The sequence below is a fragment of the Cervus elaphus genome, chromosome 27 (assembly GCF_910594005.1).
Source record: "Cervus elaphus chromosome 27, mCerEla1.1, whole genome shotgun sequence".
Classification (NCBI taxonomy): Eukaryota; Metazoa; Chordata; class Mammalia; order Artiodactyla; family Cervidae; genus Cervus; species Cervus elaphus.
Genome location: NC_057841.1, coordinates 44,474,488 through 44,495,796, shown reverse-complemented (window position 1 = coordinate 44,495,796; position 21,309 = coordinate 44,474,488). Strand labels below are relative to the sequence as shown.

The following is a 21,309-nucleotide window of genomic DNA, read 5'->3' as shown; positions in this document are numbered from 1 at the left end:
TTCTCTCTATATATAACATATGTGTATAAATACATATTCTTCCTTAACTATATGAGGGTAATTTACATATATAATGGTTCTTTACCCTATATACTTCAGAGGGTATTTTGCAAGACATAAAGATATTATTTTGTTACAGCACAGTTGCCAACTTCATGAATTTACACTGAAACAACACTAATCTACTGTCCATATTCCTTGCTAAATGATCTAATAATATCTTTTATAACTACTTCCCCCTTCCACGACAGAAACCAGTCCTGGAGCAGGTATGTTTTTTACTTATCGGTTTTTTAAAAAACTCTGAGTATGCCAAAAGTTTTCTGAAATACTCTTCTCAGATCTTCCCTTTTTTAAAACTGTGATTGTAAAATTGTGCCCCAATTTTACAACAATGACCAGAATTCAACCACCTAAACACAAAAATAAAAATGCAAAGGTACTCATCAATGCCAGGAAGGGTCTGGTGAGCAGTGCTCTAATTGATAAAAGGATTTAAAGAATTCAGACGTGGTACAGCTAGCAGTGGCAGTGTGTAGCAGTGCTGGTACCTATTAATGGGGAGAGAGTCTACAACAGGCTCAAATCTGACATCAGCAATTTGTGGGGAAAAGAAATCACAGAAATAGGGCAAGAGCATCGGGACTCCATTTACACGGAGGACGTGGAGACAGGACCTCGACTGAGGTTACCGAACTCACCATTCTGAACAGCTTTTTCTGTTACAAAGCAGAAGTATGACATTCTACTAAAATAGCATGTAAACACGTGAACGGAGACCATGTAGAACAAACCTGTGTAACTCTCATCATCATCAGACAAAGGCACCTCTCTTTTCAGCAGCAACTCCAGCTCCTCTGTTTCTGCCACATCCACTGGACGCTCCCCATGTTTATTAGCTTGAAAAGGATTTCCACCATGACGAAGCAGCAGTTTCACAATCTGCAACATTGAACAGTAGGAAGACTCAGTCCTTTCGTAGACTGCATTATCTCAACCATTCTCCCGATTACACGCATAGTCTCCTCCAGCTCCGTCTACTCTGCCTCCTTCCCCAGTGTCTATTCTAAATCATAATTACTCTCAAGTTCCATTTTCACTGCCATCCCCCTTCAGATCACATCTACTACAAAGACAGTTGCTCCTCCCCCCCCCCCCCCCTTTCTCCTTAAAATTGAAGTTGGGCTGTCTTAGCACTGAATCTCATAATTTTTCTTCCTGTTTCATCAAACATTTGACAAATATTTACTGAGTACCTATTAACAAGGACTGCATCAAGTTCTGCAGATAAATCAATGAACAAGAGTAACAAGCTCCCTGGCCTCTTGCAGTGTACAGGCTACAGGAATTCTCAAAAGAAGTATTTCCCCTGTTTAAGGCAACCAGCCCTACACCAAGGCTCTTTAATTATCTTCTTTTCTCCATCTCCCTGGGATGTAAACTATCACTAACTGATATGAGTTTACTTAAAACTAATGAAGCTTAAAATGCAAGGCCTCTGACATTCCCGGTCCCCTTACATGGCCCTGTATCTAGCTTTTCATTTGTTTCTTAAAGAACTTTGTCCCCACAAATTACATAAGCTTTGGGCTCCACAAACCAAAATGTGCCTGGTTAGTCATTTTTTTGGTTTCTTTCTTTCTTCCTATTCCACTTCTTTTCTATATTAAAACCTCTTTCTTGCTTGACTCCTTTCTAGAAACCAATCTTTCCAGTTCATTTCTCTTTTGCCTTAAGACAATAATGGGAATAAAGAAACAGACTTTTAAAAAAAGAAACTGTTTAAGCCTATACTCTTCTCCTCCACCTAAACCTCTCTTCTTTCCTTAACAGTCAAGCTCCTGGACAGTGTTTATCCTTGCAGCCTTGACTACTCCTTTCTTACTGGCCCTTTACCCTTCCACCTACAATTATGTTGCCATCAGTCCAGTGAAAGGAGTCTTCTAAAATCTGTGAATATCTAAGCCACAGGTGATTTCCCTAGGGCTCTGTCCTTGATTCACTTGATTGATGCTCTGTTCTACATCATCTCCCTGGAGCGCTCACCACCCACTCCGAATGAGATGACAATTATGCAATCCATCCATCTATTTTCATTCTCATGCTCATTCTTTCTTAGCCCTCTTCTTCAGCTTCAGAACCAAATATCCAAGTGTTCTTTCAATATATTGTATTTTAATACAAATGTTGAAACCAATTGGTCCCAGAGCTCATTAAACTTGCACCCTTATCTTTTATCTTTTCTATTCTTAGTTACTAGCACCAAAATACACCCAGTCACTGAAGCCAGAAAGATGGGAGTCATCACTGATTCTTGTTTTTCATTCATTGTTGCTGTTTAGTCACTAATTTGTGTCCTTCATTTTTGTGATCCCACAGACTGTAACCCACCAGGTTCCTCTGTCCATAGGATTATTCAGGCAAGAATACTGGAGTGGGTTGCTAGTCCCTTCTCCAGGGGATCTTTCTGACGAAGGGATTGAACCTGCATCTCCTGCATTGGCAGGAGGATTCTTTACCACTAGCGCCACCAGCGAAGTTCTTTTCACTCATATTCCTCGTCGGACAGGTGGGAAGTATTATTAATTCTGCTTCATAGACATCTCTTTTGCTTTGAGCTGTTATTTCCAGTGACATGAGTGTGTTCTGTCACAGGTAAATCTGTACTATAATTTATTAACACGTTTCTGCCCTTATCCTAGACTATAAACTTTATGCGAAACCTTTGTCTTTGTATTCTCAATATACAACTATGATGTTTTCTGGTATATCACATCTTTCTCAAAAAACAACATTAAACAAGATGCTACAAATTAGGAATTTCTAACAAATGAAAGTATTTAAGAGTAACAATGATTCACAGGGAAATAAAAATGAAAAATTGCTTCTAGGCTATGAAAGAATAAACCATCAAAACAGAACACTTGAAATGTTAAGAATACAAAAAGAAAACAAATAACTCATGTCAATTGTTAATGTTTAATTTTCCTATTTATTAATTTTCATCAAATTACATGTTTTTTAATAAGATCAAATAGCTTTCCAAGGGTGCTAGTGAAAAACAATTGTCCCTGATATTTATCTCCGAATGCTTAAGTATCACATCACACCTAGCATGCTCCTTCTGTATTTTTCAGTTTTAGGTGTTGTCTACTGTCTTACAATGGAAGACAGGGACTCAGCTCTCGTTTACCAACTCCACTCCTGTACTCCTATACACAACCATTCCCCCTCCTCCTAACTTTCCAAGACAGTCATATTATTTTGTGTGTATTATGACTAATATAAATGTTGAACCAAGTAGCATACCATGACTAAATTTCCATTCTTACACAAGTTATTTTATCCCAGAGTTAACTATCTTCATTTTTCATTTGCTCAGTGTTCTACATACTTATCTTTAACTCATCCCCCATTCTGCTACAAGCACAGATCCCTTCAGTTCCACACAGAACCACTGTTTCTGTTAAAGCCCTTCTCAAAGCCTTCTCACTTACTTTAAAATGGACTCACTGCTGTCTAGATTTGCTCCTCATCTGTCATCTTCCTTCATCCTATCATCCTAGAAACATCCTTTCCTCAGTTTTGTGTTGCATTCTTTAGGTCGTATCTTCTTTGTTGGTTTACTCCCTCATTTTGTTGAAATACTACCTCCAGGAGATTCTTGAGAAATGGTTAAATAATCTGAAATTTTTTTCCTACATGTCAGGAAATACCTTTACTCTATCCTCACTTGAGTAATACTTACTTTGGACATAAAATAGTTTTCCCTCCAATTTCAAAGGCATGAGCATTATCTTTTAGCTTCTAGTGCTGTTATTGAAAAGTCTGACACCATTCTGATTTTTTACCTTTACACAGAATTTGCTTTTTCTCTCTGTAAGCTAGAGGACGTCCTTTGCCTCTATGGTTCCAAAATCCCAGGATGATGAATTTTTATCTCAGTCTTTTTAACATTCATGCTGAGCATTCAATTGCCCTTTCAATCAGTTCTGAGAAAATTCCTGCTTTTATTTATCTGATAAAGTCCTGTGTTTTCACTATTCTGTCTTCTAAGAACTCTTTAAGACACTGGATCTCCTGAATTAATCTTATTTTTTCTCATTTCCCGTCCTCGATCTTTGTCTTTTTGTTTCCTGGTTTCTGGGAGGTTTTCTCAACTTTATGTTTAACCTTCAATACTCTATTTTTCATCCTGTTATCATTTTATTAATTTCTAAGAGCTTATTTTTTTTGTAATTTGCTAATTTCCTTATTTAGCAAACCTTCAGTTTTTGTTTCATGGCTACAAGAAACTCTCATCTCTTTGGGGAAGGTAATGAGTTTTTTTTTTGAAGTTTCTCTTGGTCTGTATCCTCTAAGTTCCTATTTTTCCATTTGCCTGTTCTGATCTTTACCTTCCATATCAGAGACCTTTCTCAAAGGTCAGGGGATCAATGGCTGTCCACATTTAAGACTAAGAAACTAAAAGACTTACTGTAAGTTTTCCAGGCCTAGGTAGGACTTGCTGATAGATGGACTTCGGGCTAATGTGATATGCCTGGGCCACTTCATGGGAGCCCCTCTTGGCTAGTTCACTTTTCTATGGAGAAATCTCTCAATTCACGCCTTACTGTCACCATTCTGCTTGACTGAGGTCTTAATAAGCTGACGTTTAATCCTTACTTCCAACTATTCTTGTGGTATGTCAGTACAGACAGCATGGTTTATACTTGTTAGAAAATAAACCTTCAATCAAATCTGCCAGGGAGATGTGCATCTGGCTGTGAAGGGTTAAGAAGGGCTATGAGGGTCAAAAACAGTTTGATCCAATCCTCTTGTTTTCTTATTCAACAGGCATTTCCAGGTGAACCCAGCCATCAATTGCTGAGCTTCAGTTTTTCTGGGATTTTGTGCTGAAATGGCTTTGGCTTCAATTTTCTTGGATTTTTTTAAATCAGGAGGAGCTGGTAAATTTGGTCTGTAGGCCAAATCTGGCCTGCTGACTAAGAATAATTTTTATATTCTTATGAAATACTTTAAAAAATCGATAAAGGAGAAATATAGAGGAGGACACAGGAAAAAGAGCAAGAGGAAGAAGGAAGGAGGAATTTACTATTTGGCTTTCTACAGAAAGTTTGCCAAACCCTGTTCTATGTAGTCACCACTCAGTCCTCAAATTTCTATCTCCCTAAATACTGGTTTCCTGTTTCGTCTGTTCTTTGTCCTTGTGGGTCCACGTTCTTTAAAATCTCACTTTACTATCATTTGAGAGTTTTGAGAAGGTAACTGAAGGCAAAAACCTTTAGTTATTATAAATACTGGTATAGTGAACATCTTCACAAATTGAAATATTTCCTGCACCACATTTTCAGCCTTATTTCCTTAGGCTAGAGTCCTAGCTTGAGAAAATAGAAGATCTTGATGCTGCTGAATGCCTTCTATACCTATTAGGAAATAATTTTAAAAATATTTATTCCTATGATGGGACAATTAGTTCATTCAAGCATGCTACAAAACCCCCAAATCTAAATAATCAATACTTTACAGATCATCCTCACATGCAAAAAACTATTCTAAAAAGAATTTAAACTAACAAAGTTGCTTAAAATAGCAGGCAGTATATTAGAAGTAGGTAAAAATGTTGAGACAAGAAGAAAATAATGGTAGGTGGTATCTAAAACAGAACCAGGAATAGGGCTACTATAAGAACATATATTATAAGTACTATACAGTTGAGAAAGGTAGGTCAAAGATTAGGTTCTTAGTAAGCTACGTTAAGAAAAGCAATCTTCTCTTACTCTGAATAATTTAGGACAGAACTACTATCTTTCTGTTTTTCCCACCTTAGAAATGTCTTATGGATGGTTGCAGTCATCATGAGTATCACTGGAAGAAATCTAATTCTTTGGTGGAGAATCATATGGTACAGATAAACACAAATGAGCTTTTGGTAGCTCTCATTTCCCTCCTCCTCTTTGGGGACAAGTAAAGAATAAGGAGAAAATAGCCCTCAACAGCTATGAATTATGACTCCTACTATCCTAGGCATGTTGGTAGGAGGAAAACCAAAGGTCTCCTGAAAACAGCATGCCAGTCTCCCTCTGGAAGGAGACTGGAAATAGTGTTTGAATCCTTGTAAGTACATCAGCTCAAAGGTCAGCTTCTGGAAATATTTTGCAGCAATGTGCATATTTAGAAACTTGTATTCATAGAAACATGTCTTACTCATAAGGCATAATTCTTTAACATTACATTTAGCAATCAAGAAATCTTTTTATGCAACATTTGAAGAAAAAGTATTCATGTTTGAAAAACTATCAATAATGCTTTTTTTAAAAAGGGAAGTGAGCACAGTATTTAACATAGCACACCCAGAATATAAATTACATATGTATGAGACTCAATATTCAATGCAGTAAACAGAGAAGCACATGAGTAAAAATTAATATAGTTAAGTGCTATCCCATAGGTATGTATGAGCTGTCAAAGGAGCAAAAGAGACTGGAACAATGGTAAGCATCAGTTTAGGAAAAATAACATCATAGGCTTCATTTTTCTTCAAAATTTGAACTTGAGAATTATGAAAAAGTCTTTTAGAAAGATTTAAATGAGAAAATGACATTTTTAATTTCTGAGTTTCAGTTTCTAAAATATTTGAGTATATTTGAAAAAATAACAATATAAAAGTAGCCTTTTAATCTCTAACCCTGACATTTCTGTAACATTTTAGATTTCAAGGTAGGTTTATGTGCTCAGTGTCTTTTCTTCCTTCAAAATATCCCCTTTAAATAGGTATTATTTATTATGGATGAGAAAAAGGAAGTTGAGAGGAAAAAAGTAACTTGAGACCACACATTTGGCAAACTAGCCAGGCCAGAACTGAATTTGTATCTATCTTCACCAAGTTTCATTTTTTTCTCAACTAAAGCAGCTTTTAAAAGGCAGGCAGCATGACCCTGAAATTTTTATTGTGTCAAAAAAGAAAATAAGGCTGAGAATGTTTGCTGCTAATGAAAGAACTAAAGGGGATTTTTCTAGCATAAAGGTATGAGATGACATCAAAATTCGAGCTAGGGTGTTAGAAAGCATGTCCTATGTTATTCACCAGAGAGCAGAGAGTGTATTGAACAACAGCTCTTCCAGCTTAATATATCCTTACCTCACTTTGTCTTAAGAAGACATTGGCATTTATCTTATTTAATCCCTTAACTTGGACTCTTATCAGTTTAATAAACTTGGGAGTGTCTCAGACCAATGGTACCTCATGTGTCTTTGTTTCTCCATACTGTGGGAGAAGCTAAGGGTACTGGAATGTAGTGGGTCATACAGTTTCCACAAGAGACACCAAAGGATGTTCATTTACTGTGATGATTAAAGTGATTAATACATATGAATCATTTACAACACTTATCTCCGAGTGAAAACACACAACTATTGCCGTGAGAAGTTAATGCAATGTAGTTCACAAATTCACAACCACTCCAGCCAGAGACTGGAAATCTCACAGAGACTGAGAATCCCACATGAAATTCACGGCAAACAGAAATCCTTGGACAGCGTCTGTGCCACAGATCTAGGGCAGCTAGTCTCACCTGAAGCCGGATACGAGACATTTTGTATACAAAGATACTCTCAAAAACAATGAACTGATGGATGTGTCTGACCTTATTCAGGGCATTTTAGAGTTATGAAAGAGAGAGTAAGGAAATACAAAATATATATTTACACAGAGAACTAAATAAGAAAAATTAGAACAAGGCTGAGTAGTAACCAAGGTAATAAATAAAAATCCAAGGCAAAATAAAATTAGAGTACACTCTGTGAGTCTCAGAGAAGCAATATATATTAAAATCCTTTGTAGGGGTCAGTAACTAGAGACTAAAAATTTAATAAAGCAAAATAGCTTACACCTTGTTAGAAATGAAGAGAAGAAACACAACAGCTGCTTTTGGCTAATGGTACTGGGAAGTGTGAAGGGACGCAAGGGAGAATTTAGGTATTTTTCTGAGCTAAACAATACTTTTCAACTTTCTAAACTATGCACAAGTATTCGTCAATAAAAGTCAAAATTAAGTGAAAAACAGAAACTACTTCTTTGATGAACCAAATCCTTTGCTTTAGAACCACTGCTAACAGTGCCCTAGGTTGATCTGCTTTGGCTATAAGCAGGTTACAGTAATGGAACTAAGCATTAAACACACTTAAAACATAAGCTTCATTACAACAAAGATGGGGTAGGCTTTGATGTCAATATGCCAGAGAGTGAAAATGCAAATGGAATTTAAAACCCAGCATGGGTCATAATATTGCATCAAAACAAATCAAACATGGTATTTAAAGATGCCATTAAATTTTCAAGCATATATAATCGTGTTTGATTAAATCATGTCTTATATACATAAGCATCTGAATATCTTTAATAATGTCAGCTAAAATTCAAGAACAGATGTTATGTACAAAGGAATCATTAAATATTAATATCTTAAAAAAGGTATGACAGTGTAAAATTTTTATAAGAAAATATGCTTTAATCACTACATCTAATTATCCGACAGTAGAATGGCCCTTCAAATAAAAATTTTGCCAAGTTGCTTAATTATCAAATTAAATAGATTTTATGCAAAGATAATGCTAAACCCATAATAGGAATTAGCAATTAGAAGGTAGAAAAAGGGAAAACAAAACACAAATGAGCTGGTCAGGCAATGAATGAAATATGACACCAGACTGTACAACTAAGAAGTGAGTTAAATTACTCTGGGTTAAATTTATCTTTTGAAGATGTGTATTACTGCTCCTCCTGTCATACTCACATCTCTGTGCCCACTACTAGCGGAATCATGGAGTGGAGTGTCATCATCTAATCCTTGTGTATTAACATCTGCTCCAGCTGCTATCAGTATCTTAGCAACATCATAATATCCCACGTTGCAAGCTTCATGCAGTGGTGTCCAACCTAAAGTTACAATATTAATTGAACATATGGTTCACTTCTACTAATTCAACACATATGCTTTTACTATAACCATGTGTGATACAGTAATTCTAAATGTACACAATACAGAAGGAAAAAGGAATGATGAACAAGCTACTGAAAATAAGTACCTAAGAAAACCACTAATTTTACAGAAGGTTCATCCACAGTAGTATTATTTCCCATGAAAGTGAAGTCGTTCAGTCGTGTCCGACTCTTTGCAACCTCGTGGACTGTAGCCTATCCGGCTCCTCCATCCGTGGGGTTCTGCAGGCAAGAATACTGGAGTGGGTTGCCATTTCCTTCTCCAGGGGAGCTTCCCGACCCAGGGATCGAACCAAGGTCTCCCGCACTGCAGGCAGATGCTTTACCTTCTGAGCCACCAGGGAAGCCCCATTATTTCCCATGGGGCTAAATTATTTGACAAAAGTATTAAATTAACATTTAAGCTTACCTAATGAATATAAACTTGCTATAATTTATAAAAATCAACTGAATTATAAAATAAAAAGTAGAAAAGGGCAAAATAAGCTTGTTAGGGTCTTGCAATAATACAAGATATTAAATAGAGTTCCCTGTATACAGCAGATTCTTATCTATTAATATTTTATATACAATAGTGTATATATGTTAATCCCAAACTCCTACTAATTTATCTCTTTCCCCTACCCAAGGCTCTCTCATATACTTTTTTTTTTTCTTTCTTCCATATACTCTTGATGGGAGTGTAAATGGATCAAAGGTCTTTTTTTTTGGAGGTTTATTTGCCTGATTATCAAAAAATTGGATAAAACTTTTATCCTAAATTAGATAAAAAATTATATGGTAATATGCCAGATAAAACAGAAGCTTAATATTTAAGAATTTGAGTGATTACTGACATGGAATTGTCAGTAACCCTGAGATCAGGGTTTCATGTACAAACTCCAAAATAGTTTTACATTAAAGTATACTTTTAGAACACTTTTATTTCAGAAAGAGAAACAAAGAATGTTGATTAAATTGAAACCAGAGTCTGTTTAAGGGATAATCCCAAAATTTTAGTTCCTGAGTATGTCTTTAATTACAAGTCTTACCTGCAAAATCTTTCACATTCACATTTGCCCCTAAACTTATTAGTTCTTTGACTTGTTTTACATCTCCTCGAATAGCTGCCATGTGTAAAGGAGTTTCACCACGTTCATTTCTTTTATTAACTTTGTCTTTTTGTCGAGATGAGGAACTGGGAGTTTTCTTTTGGGCTGGTGTTGTTTGCGAAGGATGATTTGGTGTGGAATCTGTAAGAAAGAGAAAAGTTTAAAGTTCTAGACTAAATATTTTGTATATTCATGTAAAGGTTTTTACAGGTAATGTGCTAATTTCTTGGACTGAGGGAGTACGTTCTCACCCAAACAATCTGACACTTGACTTGGATAATCTGATAATGACCCAGAGTAGATCTTCCTTTAGGGTTATCAAATACTGCATGTGCCAACTAAGAAAAAAATGTTTCACTCTGTCAATTCTACTCTGAAAGTACCTGCTCAATGAATAACTTGATAAATTGTAAAAAAACCCATTTTTCATGGCATGTTATGATACTATGTCAAGACCTAGATGAAACGACATTGAAGGCTAGAGTTTACACCTCTTACTCAAAGTACTGGACTCAAACTATGTATTCCAACATTAGGTACAAATTAAAGTCATACATGATTTTAGTATGAAATGAAGCTTATGATCCATAAGAAATAAGGACAGTTTAGAAAAAGGCCTTTAAAAATGGGCCGATAAAGGAGGGAAAAAAAGTGCTTTGCTTTGATTTCTATCTTTTGGTATTTGTTCCAGTTTCTCTCTCAAAAACAAGAAAGTTAACTGCATGACACTTAAAGTCCTCTCCTCCCCATTTCAGAACTAAGAAAAAAACAAACAAAAAATAGTTTCTTAATCAATTAAGGATTTGAGACGTATGTACAGTGTTAATAATTCTGAAAATTTACAACTATTTAAAAGGAACAACAGCTCTAAGGGGAAAAAAAAAGTCTACAGAAAATAATTTTCTAGCATCATATAATGACTTCCTTGCAAACTGCCACGATGGGAGTGCTAAAGTATTACCCCTCTTTTCTCATTAAGAAAAAGGTTTAAAGTTTACCTTTTGAATTTTAAAGTACACCGAGTTAGTAACGGTTTCTTATCTATGAATTTCTATAATGTACACTCCAGAAGTACATGAATCTTGTCTAACTCATTACTGTATCTCGACTGCTTAGAAGACTTCCTGTTACACAGTGTACTTACACAACATTTGTTGAGTGAATACATGGTTATTATAATATTTATAGTCAAATAATTTATTTAGGAAATTAGTCATTGAACTTTAAAACAAAAAGGCATTTTTAAATTCAAACAACTTGCAAGGAATTAACTCATATAAAATTTTCTCAGCCATACCAACATAATATAACACAGACAAAATACCAGTAGTACTACCCATAATGGCAAACAGAATAAACATGGAAAATGAGTTATGTAATGGATAAGACTATGAACCTTAACAACCGTATCTATCAGCTGGCAAACAGGCTAACACTTCAAAAGCTTTCCCCTCTATACATGTATTAATAAGAAGGACTGATATACCCTTAAATGAAAAGAACAAACTGCAGAACAGTATTACAGTATTAACCTTATTTATATTTAAAAACAATCAGCAACAAAAGATACGTTTACATGTTAATATCTAAAAAAAACTTTGAGAAGAAATTATGAATAGTGCTTGCAGCTCAAAGGGAGAGGTTATTGGAAACGAGGAAAGATTTTTAGCTTCTTGCCTTATTGCATTAATTCTTTAATTTACTCCAAGGATACAGGTTCACAGTATTAAATAACACTTTTAAGAAACAAAAGTTTTCTCATCTAGCTATTAAATCTGAGTCAGAGCCAACACTTTACAGAAACATTTGAAGTTTAACACTGTAAATAACTTTGATTTGGCCAGTCTCCCCAAGTTGTGGGTGGAAAGGCAGAAGAATAACCAAAACAACATGCCCCACTTTAAGGAGAAAGCCCTAACATGCTCTTGTTAGTGAAAGATACAGATACACTTACGTTTTAATGGAAACTATGATCTATAGAAACTCTAAGAATTTTACCAAGTTGTCCCATTTTTTAATAACAAAGAGCCAACACTGGAAAAGTTCACTCGAAAAACTGTGTTCTCGTCAATGCATTTCAACAGGGTCTGTCATGTTACGCCAAGTGTTATACAAAGATGCCCTGAAGAAAAGAATTTTTCTTCCAAATTTTTGGAACTTTTCTTTCCAAAAGAAAAAGATTTCTCCAAAGAGATTTACTTTCTTCTTGCATTGGTCAATGAGAACTTTATACAACTTAAAACTCTTGTTTTTAGCTACCAGAATGTATAACTAAGTTCACTGCTCAATGTAGTAACTATCCCAGCCCAGCTGTCTGGACCTTATCTACCTTTTAAACTCTTTTAATAAATGAGCAAGTTGGTTGTTTGTTCCTTCTTTGTCTTCATCCTGCTGGTAAGCCATCTTTAATAATTTCTGGAGGGCAAACTATTGATACTTGAATAAACACAAACACACAGAAGAAGCACAATATCTTAAACGGAAATGTGAAATGAAACATGAAATAAATTTACATAATACACTGCAGATATTTTTTCTTTTGAAATAAATTTTGTTGCTGCTGTTGTTCAGCCATTAAGTCGTATCCGACTCTGCAACCCTGTGAAGTGCAGCCTGCCAGGCTCCTCTACCCATGGGATTTCCCAGGTAAGAAAAACGGAGTGGATAGCCATCCCATTCTTCAGGGGATCTTCCCGGACCAGGGATCAAACCCATGTTTCCTGCACTGCAGGCAGATTCTTTACTGTTGAGCCACCACAGAAGCCCAAAATAAATTTTAGCAGATCTTAAACAATAAAACATGAATTACACTCTTGCTTCTAAAAGCACGTGATAAGATTACCAGCTTACAATAGAATGCTAACTATAAAAGTAAAGTATAACTATAAACGTAAACTATAAACCTAGAAGTAGCTTTACAGAAACTGAAGTAAAAATTTCTGCAGTAAGGTAAAAGCACACACAGTTCTGCAACAGATTTCTCATGTGGACTGATCCAATTCTAAATAATAGTTGACCCTTGAACAACTCAGGGATCAGGGGTACCCACCCTCCTCACATTTGAAAATCCATGTGCAACTTACAGTTGGCCCTCCAAATCCAGAATTCTGTATCTTCAAATTCAATCAACCATGGATCATGCAGCAGTATTTACTACTGAAAAAAATCTGTGTGTATGTGGACCCACTCAGTTCAAACCTGTGCTGTTCAAAGGTCAACTGTACTCATTTTAGTAGACAAACATTTGCTGAACGTCTGCTAAGAGCCAAGATCCCTGCTCCTGTATAACTTTTCATCTAGTAGATGAGACAGACAATAAACAATTGTCACACAAACACATGCTAAGATTACAAACTTTTGAAGAAACTGATTAAGTCCAAGAAAGGACAAACATTTAAAGTAGTTAAAAATAACTGTCAAGACAAAACTACAATGTGAAGAAAACCACGAACACATAGGAACTCAATGATGGTGAGTGTTACCTGGACTGTTGTCCCTTGCTGTCATCTGCATAAGAAGTGCCATCTGCTTTCTCTCTGAAAGTGGGTAACCAAAAAGAATGCTAACTGGAGTGGACTTCTTATTTCCAGCTTCCTTTTTTGTTTTCTTCTTTTCTGGACCTTCTTTCTCTGGAATTATTAATAAATATGTAAGAATCTGAAACAAATTTAAGCACTCAAAAGTAAAGCATAAGGAGACTTTTTAAAAATAGATGATACATGTTTATGAGAAACAAGAGTAACAGAGAAACTTGCAATAGGCAGACAAAAGAGCACTAGGATTTTATTATATAAGCAATTTTCTCCCTGAATGCTTTGAAAAAAACATCTTAATTGTATAATTTTCAGAAAATTACTTAACATTTGGAAATTTAGTCCTAGTAAGATCTGTATTTTAATGATCGATTCTATTAAATAACACTTCAAACATTCCTTAGTTTTACATCTCTGAAACTCCTTCATTCACTCTAATCTTATTCAATTATTCCTAAGCCTATATAGCAATGTTCCTTCACATTACCTCCCTAATTCCACTAATAATTTGTACATCTTCTAAGGAGCTGTTTAAGACAAAACACATCACACAGAGTAATTACTGAAAAATAATACTAAATCACTCTATTGCAGTTACAGGATAGTTGAACATGGAAGACTATTAATCAAAGCTGAAACTGAGCAAAATTAAAGATTCTATGTGTGTGGGAAGGGGCCGGGGGAATTAATAGAGGTCCTGCAAAAATTAAAAAATGTCTAAAAAATTTTCAAAGAGATTTGATCCATCATAAAGCCAGTTCTCAGATTTAGCTATTTGGCAAATCTCTGGCCAATGGAGTCAACATTCCCCATCATAAGTCAGAAAATTCAGATGGAACTGAATTCCACAGGTCAAAGAAACATAGGTGCCAGTTACTCCTTCCTTAAGGACATTTCTGGAAATTAATTCAAGTGGCCGTGTGAGATGAGCTGCCTGTTAACTGTCTAGGCATCTGTTTCCTGGAAAATCCTGTACCAACATCTGGGATTTACTGATCTAGGTTTGCAGTATAGAGAGGAGCTACAAAACTATAAATAAATTAATAAAAGTTGTAAACAAATGTAAAATAGCAAAATGAGTGCAAGAAGACAAGTAGTAGTCAATACTGTCATTTTTCTCAGGTAGATGTGGACAGCAGTTAGACTACTCCAGGAGATAAGCATTTATTGATCTAGTAACTTTCAAGAAACAAATAAAAGTTTGATACTATTTATATATTACTGTATTATTATTTAAGGCATAAAATCCTGTAATGTGCCACTTAGTTAATCAGGACGAACTGGCATCCTAAAGGCCTGGAAAAATCAAAGGGCCTCCTTTACACTGTGCTGGCCACAAATCACCCAAAATTCAATAGCTCCGAAAATGTCCATTTTGTTGATATTTGAAGAATTTTACATAACAGAAATAAAAAATTCCAAGATTATTAAAGTCAGCCTTTACTAATAGTGCTAATATACTATTTTCTGACTTTTCATTTTATTAATGATCCAATTAGTATAAGGCCCATTTCATCAGTGTCACACCTAACTTACTAAATTTATTATAAACCCCCAAATAGGTCTTTTGGAGAAACCTATTTTTTCCTGAAACACATTCTTTTTCCTAATAATGTTCTATATGCTTTGGTTCTCAGATTTAATGAGGAACCACAACTGTTGTTTTAATAGTTGTTGATCTGAATACCAAATCTTTAAATATAATGAATGTACTTCTCACTTAGATTAAAACTCTTAACAGTTTAAAGAAGGAAGTTGTTTTAAGAAAAAAAAGTACAGTCTAGTAATTAGAAGAAGCAAAATAAAAAATACATATCTATCCTTAAAACACTTTAAAAATTTTGGAAAAAAATTTTTCTTTTATTTTCTCATTTACAAACTCTTGATTTCTGGTATTAATCGCATTTTAGTAACACAATGTTTTAAGAAGAAAATGCTTGAGGACTTCCCTGGCAGTCCGGTAGTTAAGACTCTGCACTTCCAATGCAGGGGATGGAGGCTAGATACCTGTTAGGGCACTAGGATCCCATGTGCCATGAAGGAGTGGCAAAAAAATTTTTAAAAAGTAAATTCAATAAGATTAACATCAAACAGCAAAAATCAATTATGTTCCTTTATACTTGCAATGACCTCCTAAAAAGAATATACTCTAAAGTGATACTCAGTTTATAGAAAAAAACTTTAAATAATGAATTCATTATTAAAATTCCATGCTGCAAATGAACAAAGATACTATATTTTGGAAAAGAATAAACAAACTGGATATATTCCAAATTTTCAAACAAAAACTCATACTAGCATTTATATGAACACTATTTTTTCTCTGAGTTACCTTAGCCATCTGTCTTGAGTTCACGCTTTACATGAGACAGGAAAATAAGGTAGGTGAACAGTAGCTGGTGTAAGATAGAGATAACTTTATACCATTTTTAAAAATCATAAATCTTAGATTAGTATGTCCCAAAGTGTGCTTTTTCATGTTGAAACCATTCAACAAAACTCTGTGAAAGCATGGATTCTTAACAACTGGACCACCAGGGAAGACCACCTTAAGAGATTTTTTTTTTTTTTCACCTTAAGAGATTTTTAAAGAAAAATCCAGGTGGTTCACTTAAGACTAAAGAAAAACAGATACAGCCTTTTCAACAATCCAGTATTCTTTACTTCAAGGTTCAGAGGACCTTTAGAATTACAGAGATATCTCAGTCTTATAATTCTGAAAATTAGTGCTTTCTTCTCTTGTCTTATCAGAATAAACAGAAAGCTCAACACTGTCACACCTCAATTAAGTATACTGAGAAAAGACAAATGTTTTTTTTGGGGAACTAGTTCATAAGCCTACCAATGTCTCAGAAATATGACATTTTTCCCATAAAGCAGTCACAGTATAAGGAATGAAACTGTGGGAGCTACAATTCAAATACAGATGGTTCTGCAATATCTACAGTTTCTGACAGGTGAGTGCTTATATCTTCTGATTTCCAGCCATGACCTTCATATCACAGGCAATTTCATCACATACTGCTCCTTTAGGTGTGCCCTGGTACTCAGGGGCCCCATTTTAGGAAAGTACCACTAACTCCACAGTAAGTGTAGATCTGTTCAATTTAAATGCTGACTGTAGACAAGCCATTGCCCAATTTTGATAACTAAGTATTACTGACTTATCAGGTCAATTAACAGTTTTCAGCATGACTTTAAGAATAATTGCTTTGCTGTATACCAACTCCACAAATTTATAAAATGAATACAAAGTATATTGGAAACAGAAATTTTATTTTAGTTTTTACAGTTAAAGGCCATATGCTAAAAACTGGACACTGAGGGACTAAAAAATATTTTACATTTAAAAAGTTCAGAGATAAGAATGTAAGCTAATTAAAAAATAGAAAAAAAAAAAGAATCAAAACACCTAGCTAATTTAGTTTTCACATACTAGGGGATACATTTACTCTTTGATAGCATTTCTCCAGGAAACTTGGTGTTTTAATCCATTTTTAAATTCAACAGGGGCAGCAGCAAAGTCAACAGACTAAAGAGGTCAACTGAAAAATTTTTTAATTTGTTTTAAAAAACACACTGCATGCTTGAAGAGTAAGATATTGTCTATGAAAATCACTATGTGTGGTATAACGTGTGAAGGGCGTACAGCTAAGAGGTGGAGGACCAGGGCACCTTCCCACAGGGGTCGCTGCTCAGCACAGCTCCAAGGGTGTGCCTCTCCTACTCTTCTACGTGAACGGACCCCCAGCTGTGCTGCATGCCTGAGCGGTTGTCTGCAGGATCCTGCTTGCAGCATCCACACAGAACACGTCTTGGACACAGTACATGGGAGCTCTTAAATGAGGCTGGAAAATTTTATGTCACTCATATAGTCACTTATTCAACCACAGACATCTATATGCTGGTTTGAAAATAAGTTATTTATAGTACAAGAATTAATTATAAATGTGACAGAAACCACTGGCTAACAGGAACCCCTGATAATCTAGTTACCTGAGCATGTCCTGTAAGAAGATATAAGTCTCTCCCCCCAATTCTCACTTGTATGTCCTGGGTCTGAATCTACAGAATGAGAAGAGACAGGAGAAGAGAAAAAAGCATACGAAGGGAAATGCAGAATTCAACAAACCAACATTTTTCAAAAGACCACAATGATGTATCACTGTTTTTCCAAAAGATCACTTTTAAGGTAAAGCCAAAAGGACATTTAAAACACAGGTTTGGCCAATACCTAAGATTTCAGTTTCTTTGGTCTTAATGTGAAGAAAGTCAACTATGTAGCTTGCGATAACAGTTATTACTGAGGCTGCTTACTAAAACATATCATCTTTCTTGAGAATATTTTTTCAATCTCTGAATACTGATAAAAGAGACAGTACTCTGTAACTGCTTTTCTGTTTAGAATTTGCCTTTAGAGAACTTGAATAAAGACTTGAATCATCCTTTTTGTTCTACGAATGCCAAAACTACTCAGAAGACAATAGAACATTTTGGACTTCCAGACCAAATATTTCTATAAACTATCAACATTTCAAATACTATGAATTATTACACTGACCACCTCTTAGAAAGAAAGCAGGCTAAAGCAAAACAAAATTTATCAGCTAAGAAATGGAATGCTGCCTAACAACTCAATAAATTAGACAATCAAGAATATGGAGAACTGACTTTTTGACAGTATGGCCAGAGCAAATATTTTTAGTTACAAACAAGATGCTATTATAACTTAAAATAATATTATTCTAATCTTTACAATCTCAACTTATTGGTTCATAGTTTTTTTTCCAGAATGATTACTATAGACATTATTCATGAATTCAGTTAGGTATAAGGAAAAAACAAAAATATTGGGGGAAAAAAATTTAGAGAACAAGTAACTCCTAAACATAATATTTGCAAAAAAAGATAAGCCTAAAAGTTTAGTGATGAGAAAGCTCACTCAATTGAAAGGGAAATCATTAATAAAATAACATTTAGACCAATTCTACAGCCAATGGGTAAACAGACTGAATCACAAGCCTTTCAATAAACAATTACATTTGCTTTTTGTAATTGTTAACAAAACCATTAAGTTAACAACTAGAAGAATTCTATGAAGAATATTTGACATTTCAAGATAAACAAAAATTTAAAAAGGCCTCCACAGGTTGCAAAGTGGCAACTAATTTGTTGCACCAACAAACTGAATTAAATGGATAAGTGAAAGCAGATCATATTATTGTGATCAATTAAAGAATAGGGGATAAAATAAACTCGCTTTCAATTATATTCATTAATATAAGAAAGCAGTTTAATAGTTTATCCAAACCTTCCTTTGGAAGTAATTAATCTATCCTGACCCCACACACCCTTTGGCTTTTACTCAAGTAAGTATGTTCGTATTTGGGGCATCTGTATATGTATTCTATAAAGATTTAATTAAGGAGCTAGAAAATTATCAGGGGGAAGGGACAAAAATAAATCTATAATAGACAATCTCCATGAAAATCACCAAAAGAGGAGTATCCTTATTAAGCAAAACACTAATTTTATGTTAGTTTTAACACAGTTATCAGAAAAATAACATTTATTTTCTTTTTTAAAAAGTTGCCCTCTCCAAAGTTGCTTGAGTCATTAAATAGGGTAGGATCCTTCAATGGCATCAAAGCCTCAGGAAAGCAGGTCTTGATGGATGGCCGGCAGAGACTGAGTTCAGAGCATGTGAACACACTCTACAACTGCGACCATGGCCTTGGGGAATGGAGCATACTGTGCCTCTCTGCATCTTCTCCTTCCACATTTATTCACACATTACTTACATATGCCACTAGAAAAAATGCAGTAAGCAAATAGATAATGCTTATTAAGAAGAAATAAACATTTTTTAAAAAGTAAAAAATGTTTTTTTTTTTTAACTTAAACATGCAAACTAAAATGAAATACTACTGGTTTATCACTATAGATAATTAGATCTATCAAACCTAAAACAAACAAAAACAAAAAAAAAACAAGTGCCCTGATGTTATTTGAGATTAAAGAACATAAATATACTGCTGGAAGATTTTGTAACTACATATAATTATTTTAGAGAAATGTCATAGAAACGTTGTATCCTTTTAACCCTATAACCCCACTCTTGGAATGAATAAGAAAGAAAAAAGTCAGGGTATAACAAAAACACAATCTGGAAAGACACTCTTATGGCATTACTCATAACAAAATAATTCAAATGTAGGCTGGAGGCCAAGAAGAGACTCACTCGTGTGTAGCCTCAAATAGTCAAGTTCAGTACTTTCATGTTAAAGAACTGTTATGGCATCCAATGAATGCCATTAGACTAGGAAAGAGAATTAGTATGGTTTTATGGTGGACAGAGCAGGAATAAAGTTCACTCAGTAGAAACATTAGCAACTATTAAAGATAACAGTAGTTATCAGTTATTAATATTTTGCTGTTGTTTAGTTGCTAAGTCATGTTCAACTCTTTGGGGGCCCCACTGACCACAGCCTGGCAGGATCTCTGTCCCTGGGGTTCCTGGGCAAGAACACTGGAGTGGGCTGCTATTTCCTTCTCTCCAAGGGGTCTTCCCAACCCAAGAATCAAACTCATGTCTCTTGCATTGGCAGGCAGATTTTCTAACAGTGAGCCACCAAGGAAGCCATATCAGTATTATAAGGTGCCTACTTTAAATATTCATTATCCTCTTTCTATTAATAGGAATACTCCAACTTTAATCAGAGTGACAATATACCCGGCTCAAAAATATTCAACTTTTCAGACTTTCCTGCAACTAGCAGAGCTTAACCAGTTGAGGTGCAGGCAAAAGTCTCTAGGGAGGTTGTTTCAAGAGTAAAAAGCATCACTGGTCTTTCCTGCCCAGGAAGGATGTCCTGTGACTATAAGGCAAAATGCTGAAGGACAAAGCCTGTATACAAGCTAAGGGTGGCAGAGCAGAAATATGAAAGGAACCTAGTCCTTGTCGGTATTACTGAACTGCTGCACTGCCTATGTATGCCTGCTCTTACTGCAGTAGATGAAAAATCTCTAAGTCAGTTTTCTATTTTAACTAATATACTGCAAACTGCTTTTATATGTTATGTCACTCAGAGATCACAATTTCTGAAGTTGGTATTATATATGCACTTTTACAGATGAGACAAACGGGATTTACAAGGAACTCAGCTAATCTGGCCACAGCAAGAACTCAACATTGGTCTGTCGGACTCAACAGCCCCTGGTAAGAAACACTAGGCTCTGACTTCTCTCTGTTATAACTGTAATAACTTATCTTGTCTGGATTCTAGGCTGGGAAAGACTGAAAGTAAAAGCTAAAAAATTGTGATAAAGCAAGCTGATGATGTAGCTGTAAAGAAACAATTTGTTTTCTAGATCAGAAGTAGTTACTTCCATAGGCTCAGTGAGTTACGTATAGACAAGCCTCTTAACATTTTATGGAACAAAATTTATAGAAATTCTCTAATAGGATAGGATGATGTGGGCTAGATACTGGAATGATATAAGTAATTATCCTGGAGATTTGTTGAAATGAAGACAATTATGATACAGCTATAAGAACTCATGGGCAACACTTTGAATTATGCTGTAATTTCCCCCAAAATATTATCTGTCTAGTTAAGCAACTACTTTTCTAGAAAGTGCTATCTTTTAAAAAATTAATAAGCATGAAATAATTGAGAATTTA

At 35.0% G+C, this 21,309-nt stretch overlaps 1 protein-coding gene across 4 annotated transcripts in view; it reads right to left on the bottom strand.

Moving 5' to 3' along the window:
* Positions 1 to 21,309, bottom strand: part of ANKRD12 (ankyrin repeat domain 12) — a 93,559-nt gene that overhangs the window by 27,368 nt on the left and 44,882 nt on the right. For 3 of the 4 annotated variants that reach the window (XM_043889387.1, XM_043889390.1, XM_043889389.1), the window contains 5 exons: positions 17,622 to 17,690; positions 13,575 to 13,721; positions 10,033 to 10,233; positions 8,796 to 8,938; positions 795 to 942 (listed from right to left, as the gene is read on the bottom strand). In XM_043889387.1, coding sequence (XP_043745322.1) covers positions 795 to 942; positions 8,796 to 8,938; positions 10,033 to 10,233; positions 13,575 to 13,721; positions 17,622 to 17,690 — 708 coding nt within the window. The remainder of the gene's footprint in view (positions 1 to 794; positions 943 to 8,795; positions 8,939 to 10,032; positions 10,234 to 13,574; positions 13,722 to 17,621; positions 17,691 to 21,309) is intronic. The other variant, XM_043889388.1, reaches the window with a different exon arrangement.